Source organism: Piliocolobus tephrosceles, unplaced genomic scaffold (genome assembly GCF_002776525.5).
Source record: "Piliocolobus tephrosceles isolate RC106 unplaced genomic scaffold, ASM277652v3 unscaffolded_24949, whole genome shotgun sequence".
In the NCBI taxonomy this organism is placed as follows: Eukaryota; Metazoa; Chordata; class Mammalia; order Primates; family Cercopithecidae; genus Piliocolobus; species Piliocolobus tephrosceles.
The window spans coordinates 114-6831 of NW_022307586.1; the positions used below are offsets into that span (position 1 = coordinate 114).

Sequence of the window (6718 nt, forward strand, 5' to 3'; positions counted from 1 at the left end):
CTGAAGCAGGAGGATGACTTAGGGCCAGAAATTTGAGGCTGCAGTGAGCCATGCTTGCCCCACTGCACTCCAGCCTGGGTGACAGAGCAAGACCCTAACTCTAAAAACTAAAGAATTAAAAAAGCAGCCCAGGCTGAAGCTGGAGCAGAGGGTTACTGTGACCAGTATGCATTCCTGGAGGCTCACCCTGACAGCATGTGCAGGATGTGCCGGGGGAGGGAGACAGAACACCTCAGGCCCCCGAATGGATTGGTCCTTGGGTCAGCAAGACCCAGGTGACACCCAGACAGAGGCCCCCACCCCGCGGGCTCTGCTTTCTCTGTAGGACCTTGTGCTCATCAAGAATACAGACGTGCAGGCAGCCCGCCTGGGAAACACCATCCACGCCATGATCATGTATCGCCGTAAACTGGACCGTGAAGAAATCAAGCCTGTGAGTTGTGTCAGGGTTGAAGGTGGGATGGGAGAGGAGACCTGAGTCTGAGCCATGCTGGGCCTTCCCCCAGGTGATGGCACTAGGCATAGTGCCCATGTGCTCCTATCAGATGGAGAGGATGTTCAACACCACTCGGGTCCCGGGCAAGGAGACAGGTAACTGGGCCCTCCCTGCTCCCTGTGGGCCGTCTGGCTGGCTCGCTGCCCTCCTGCCCGCTCATCACCAAGCGTCCCCAGTGTCTCAGGGTCCTGAAACTGTGAACAGTAGTCAGTTGTGACAGACACTAGACATCTGTTATTTACAGGCATGATGCTGGTTCAGGGACCCCACGGGGCCCAGAGCAGAGCCCCCACACCTCCGGGGCTTACTGTGCGTGGTGAAGGGAATCCTGCTGCAGCCCAAAGCTTAGGACAGGCCGGGCGCCACCATGGAGCCAGCAGCGGAGGGGAGAGGTGCACCCAGGGGTCTGGCAGAGGCAGCAGCCTTCCCTGCTTCTGACACTGTATCGTTAGGCGGTTTGCACAATCTCCTAGTGCGTTTCCTCTTCTGTGAAATACTTTATAGGATTGTTGTTGCTGTTATATGGGAGGTAGCGGACACCCCAGCACAGGGCTTGGTTTAGGACACACGGGTCCCATCCAGGGGGCAGGAAGGCCCAGGCAGAGGCTGAGCAAAACAGGGTCTGCAGGGACACCTAGTGCACGGGAGGTGGGCCCTTCCCAGGATGCAGCCGGGGTCCCGCCTCAGCTTGCCCATGGCATCCGTCACAGATGTGCTGCAGCACCTCTCAGACAGCCGGCACGTGGCTGTCTACCACAAGGGACGCTTCTTCAAGCTGTGGCTGTATGAGGGCTCCCGTCTGCTCAAGCCTCAGGATCTGGAGATGCAGTTCCAGAGGATCCTGGACGACCCCTCCCCACCTCAGCCTGGGGAGGAGAAGCTGGCAGCCCTCACTGCAGGAGGAAGGTATCAGCCTGTGGGGAGGGATTGTCCTCACCTTGAGGTTCAGGGCTCCATGAGAAGGGGAGCATGGCCCTGCCTGCCACCCTGGAACTGGAGGCTGGAGGCACAACTAGGGGAGGGGTATTGGTGGTAATGGCAGCAGGACAGCCAGCATAACCTACCTCTCACGGGTGGTAGCTAGGTGAGAATGTGCAGAGGGTGGGGACACCCTCCAAAACAGCCTGGCACCTCCCACCTCCAGGCCCAGCCTGGCACATATGCCCCCACCTCCAGGCCTAGCGTGGCACCCCCCCATCTCCAGGTCCAGCCTGGTACCCCCCAGTCTCCAGGTCCAGCCTGGCACCCCACCCCCATCTCCAGGTCCAGCCAGGCCCTCGGAGGCACCCTCATCCCAAGTCCATGTGCCCACTGCTTACCCTGCCCCGTGCTGCAGGGTGGAGTGGGCGCAGGCACGCCAGGCCTTCTTTAGCTCTGGAAAGAACAAGGCTGCCTTGGAGGCCATCGAGCGTGCCGCTTTCTTTGTGGCCCTGGATGAGGAGTCCTACCACTATGACCCCGAAGACGAGGCCAGCCTCAGCCTCTACGGCAAGGCCCTGCTACATGGCAACTGCTACAACAGGTGCGGCTGCCCCCGCCCCACAGGTCATAGCTTAGGGTTAAAGGTTAGGGTTATGGTTAGAGGATTAAAGATAAAAGGTAGGCTGTGAGCTGGGTGCGGTGGTACACACCTGTGTTCCTAGCACTTTGGGAGGCCGAGGCAGGTGGATCACTTGAGCACAGGAGCTCAAGACCAGCCCGGGCAATGTAGCAAGACCCCTTCTTAAAAGTAGTTAGGATTGTGATTAGTGGTTAGGTAGGGATAGTGGTTAGGGTTAAAGGTTAGGGTTTGGGTTAGAGAGTAGGGTTAGAAGCTGGGCATAGTGGCAGGCACCTGTATTCCCAGCTAGTCGGGAGACTGAGGCAGGAGAATCCCTTGAACCCAGGTGGTTACAGGGAGCCAAGATCACACCACTGCACTCCAGCCTGGGCAACAGAGCAAGACCCCATCTCAATTAAAAAAAGAGAGAGAGAAGAGAGAGAATAGGGTTAGTGTTAGGGTTAGGGTTAGGGTAACATCCGAGTTAGGGTAAAGGTTGGGGTTGCAGGTCAGGCTCCTCTGGACATTCCCAGCTTTGGTTCTTCATGTGTCTACTCTTCCCGCAGGTGGTTTGACAAATCCTTCACTCTTATTTCCTTCAAGAATGGCCAGCTGGGTCTCAATGCAGAGCATGCGTGGGCAGATGCTCCCATCATTGGGCACCTCTGGGAGGTAACAGCCTTGCAGAGGGAACCTGCAGGGCAGGCTGGAGGGAATGGGGCCGGCCTCTCAGCCTCATCCTCTCCCTGTAGTTTGTCCTGGGCACAGACAGCTTCCACCTGGGCTACACGGAGACTGGGCACTGCCTGGGCAAACCGAACCCTGCGCTCCCACCTCCTATGCGGCTGCAGTGGGACATTCCAAAACAGGTGGGTTGGAAGCTCCCAGAGCAGGTGTGAGACCACAAAGCAGCGGGCGGGTACAACCCCAACAAGGCCTGAGTCCCCCTGCCTCCTCCCCTGCTGGCCCCATTGCCTGACCCTGCCCTCGGGAAGGCACAGGGCACATCTCAGGATACCCATAGAGTCCAAACTGGCTTCAGGGGGGACAGAGACCACCCACTGCCCCTGGGGCCCTCTGTGTTTAGAGAAGGCCATGAGATGGAGGCGGCACTCACAGGCCCCTGGAGCATTTTCAGCACTTCCCTCTTCCCCACAAAGCTCAGCCCAGCCTCTGGGGGCTGATTCTCCCTCAGGGGGTATGTCTTTTGCATACCCTCCTCCTGAAGATGTCTTGGCCAGCTGTACCCTTCCTCCACCAGCTAAATGTCATGCCTCCTAGACGTGACCCAGAGTCCTGCTTGGAGAGCCCTGCCCTCAGCTGACCCTTCCCATGTCTTGGCCAGCTGTGCCCTTCTTCCACCAGCTAAACTTCATGCCTCCTGGATGTGACCCAGAGTCCTGCTTGGAAAGCCCTGCCTGCAGCTGACCCTTCCCATGTCTTGGCAGTGCCAGGCGGTCATCGAGAGTTCCTACCAGGTGGCCAAGGCGCTGGCAGACGATGTGGAGCTGTACTGCTTCCAGTTCCTGCCCTTTGGCAAAGGCCTCATCAAGAAGTGCCGGACCAGCCCTGATGCTTTTGTGCAGATCGCACTGCAGCTGGCTCACTTCCGGGTAGGGGCCCCACCTCCCGCTGCTGAGAGGGCAGGGTGGTGCCAGGGTCCGCCTGCCCGATTCACCCGTCTGTATATCCCAGGACAGGGGTAAGTTCTGCCTGACCTATGAGGCCTCAATGACCAGAATGTTCCGGGAGGGACGGACTGAGACTGTGCGTTCCTGTACCAGCGAGTCCACAGCCTTTGTGCAGGCTATGGTGGAGAGGTCCCACGCGGTGAGTGTCCTCTGCCCCGCGTGGGGGCCACGGTCGTCTGCCTCCTGTCTACCTGGAGGGTCAGGGCTACTCTTCACCCCTTTACTTCTGCCCCACAGAAAGCAGACCTGCGAGATCTCTTCCAGAAAGCTGCTAAGAAGCACCAGAATATGTACCGCCTGGCCATGACCGGGGCAGGCATCGACAGGCACCTCTTCTGCCTTTACTTGGTCTCCAAGTACCTGGGAGTCAGCTCTCCTTTCCTCGCTGAGGTCAGCACCGTTGTTGGGTGTGTCCTTTGTCCCACTGCCCTCCTACACCCAGGGCTTGGGCCATCTCATGATGGAGCACGGCCTGTTTTCTGTTTGGCTGGCTCTCCTGAAGCTCCCTGGAGGGCTGGGCCAGCTTTCCCGCCCACACCCCAGCTGGGCCTGCGGTCCTGGGCCCAGCGGGAGCAACATCCTCTTCGTGGCGTTGGTGTTCTTGTGACGGGGAACAGACAAACGTATGATCTGCCAGGTGGTGACAGCACTACTGAGATTAGTGAGGCTATGGCGGGCAGAGGCAGAGCAGAGTGGGGGCTGGGCAGCTCACACAAGCCTTATGTGGCATGTGCAAAGGGGACCATGGGGTGGTGGCCAGGGAGCTGCTGCACCCTCAGCAGAACAGTGCCTGGCTCAGAGTAGGTCGCAGACATCACCCGTCGGACAGGTGCTTCAGGCGTGTGGCGTCTGACCAGCTACGGCCTCCATTGCAGGTGCTCTCGGAACCCTGGCGTCTCTCCACCAGCCAGATCCCCCAATCCCAGATCCGCATGTTTGACCCAGAGCAGCACCCCAATCACCTGGGTGCTGGAGGTGGTTTTGGCCCTGTGAGTGCCCCTGAAGGGGGTGGGTGGGCAGCATCAGGGCCCTGAGGGTTTCAGTGGTGAGTGCAGGCCCTGAGGTCAGACCAGAGGCGGGAGCACCTTGCTTAGAGGAAAGCATAACCCCAGAGCTGCACGGAAGCAGAATGTTAGCTATGGACTCAGGCAGTCAGGTACCTGGGACCCACCCATCCCAAATACCTCCCTGCTGGAGCATGACCGTGCCTGGGGCTGGTTTCCAGGGTACTGGGCAGTGCACTGAAGTCTGCTCATCCAAGAGAGTGCAGCCGTCTCCCACAGAAGGCTTCACGTGGGCTAGTTTGTCAGAAGGCTAGAGAACCCTCTGGAGAGAGATGGCGTGATCTAGAGTATAGGCCCCCTGAGGGAAACTGGGAGGTCCTAGATCCCTTGGTGGGGTCTGGGCAGCATTCTTTGGTTTTCACGGTTTCCTGGGGGTGGTCCTCTGGAAAAATGCAGTGTCTAGGGCTGGGGCCCGTTCCTGCAACTCTTGTGGGAAGAACAAGTTCCACATCAGCTTGGTTTTCGGATCTTCAGGGTTTGAGTTCTGCCCTTCGCCTTCACCCTTCGTGTTGCCCTCAGGTAGCAGATGATGGCTATGGAGTTTCCTACATGATCGCGGGCGAGAACACGATTTTCTTCCACGTCTCCAGCAAGTTCTCAAGCTCAGAGACGGTGAGTCTCCTGCGCCAGCTCAGGCCTGAGGAAGGGTGCCACCTGGGGCTGCCCAGGAATGCAGGTGTCTTTGGCCGGGGAGGCATCCTTGCTTGTGGGGACAGTGGGGTGGGTGCATATATGAAGGTGCCTCTGAGCTCTTGGCTCCCACAGAATGCCCAGCGCTTTGGAAACCACATCCGCCAAGCCCTGCTGGACCTCGCTGATCTTTTCCAAGTGCCCAAGACCAACAGCTGAAGGTTGGAGAAATACCAGCCGCCCTTTCATCCCCACACTGTGGAGGAAGGGACCTGTGGCGGCTCACAGGCATGAGGGGTGGCCATGCACAGGTGCCCAGGCTCCAAGGACAGCTCTGGCAGCAGGTCCTCACTGGGCAGACGCTGCTCCCCAAGGGCCCGGTTGGTGGAGGTGGGGTTGGAGCAGGAAGGGAATTTTGATTTTTTTTTTTCTTGATAGATACTAATAAAAATAAGGCTGTGTAATTTTCTCTCAGCCCTTAGGTACCTGTGTTTTGTTTGGGAACTAGGAGGCCCTTCCCCTCCCCCAGCTCAGACCACAGAGGTGGCAGGAGAAGGGCTGACGCTGGAAGACTCTTCATGAGGGACTTGTGTGACCTGCTTTGAAATGTGTGGCTCTGCTGAGTGACACAGGCTCTGAGATAGCTGTCCATGCCCACGTGTTTGCTTGGAATAAATTCTTGCTTCAGAACCTTCACCTGTTCTCTGGGGCCATTTCTGTTTGTCTGTCTGCTAGAGAGTCAGCCCACCTCCTCCCAGGCAGGGGCAGGTGTCAGGCACCCCTCTTGGCTGAGGCACAACCCTGCAGGGGCCCCGCAGCTGCTTCTCACCATGGAAAGGGGCTGCAGGCCCAGGCCTGAAGTCTTGGGGTGTCTGTGAGAGGGCACACAGGATGATCTGTAGCAGCAGATGCTCCTTCAACGAGATTGGCTTGGCTACTAAAATCATGTTAAGAGTAAATGCAAAATAATTTTTCTTTTTTTTTGAGACGGAGTTTTGCTGTTGTCACCCAGGCCAGAGTGCAGTGGCACGATCTCAACTCACTACAACCTCTGCCTCCTGAGTTCAAGCGATTTGCGTGCCTCAGCTTCCTGAGTAGCTGGGATTATAGGCACCCGCCACAATGCCTGGCTAATTTTTTGTATTTTTAGTAGAGACGACGGGGTTTCATCATGTTGGCCAGGCTGGTCTCGGACTCCTGACCTCAGGTGATCCACCTGCCTCAGCCTCCCAACACGTAGGGATTACAGGCGTGAGCCGCCGCGCCCGGCCATAAAAAATAATTTTTCCAGGCCGGG

The 6718-nt window shown here is 57.9% G+C and overlaps 1 protein-coding gene across 1 annotated transcript; it reads left to right on the forward strand.

The window, feature by feature from the left end:
- Positions 1 to 325: 325 nt before the first annotated feature.
- Positions 326 to 6117, forward strand: CPT1B (carnitine palmitoyltransferase 1B; the record flags this gene model as incomplete). Its single annotated transcript, XM_026450788.1, has 13 exons — positions 326 to 433; positions 507 to 591; positions 1207 to 1402; positions 1833 to 2018; positions 2603 to 2708; positions 2789 to 2905; positions 3485 to 3649; positions 3732 to 3866; positions 3965 to 4117; positions 4603 to 4716; positions 5311 to 5403; positions 5557 to 5642; positions 5897 to 6117. Coding segments are annotated over 12 exons (1542 nt in total), but the record flags the coding sequence as incomplete, so codon positions are not given.
- Positions 6118 to 6718: the final 601 nt, after the last annotated feature.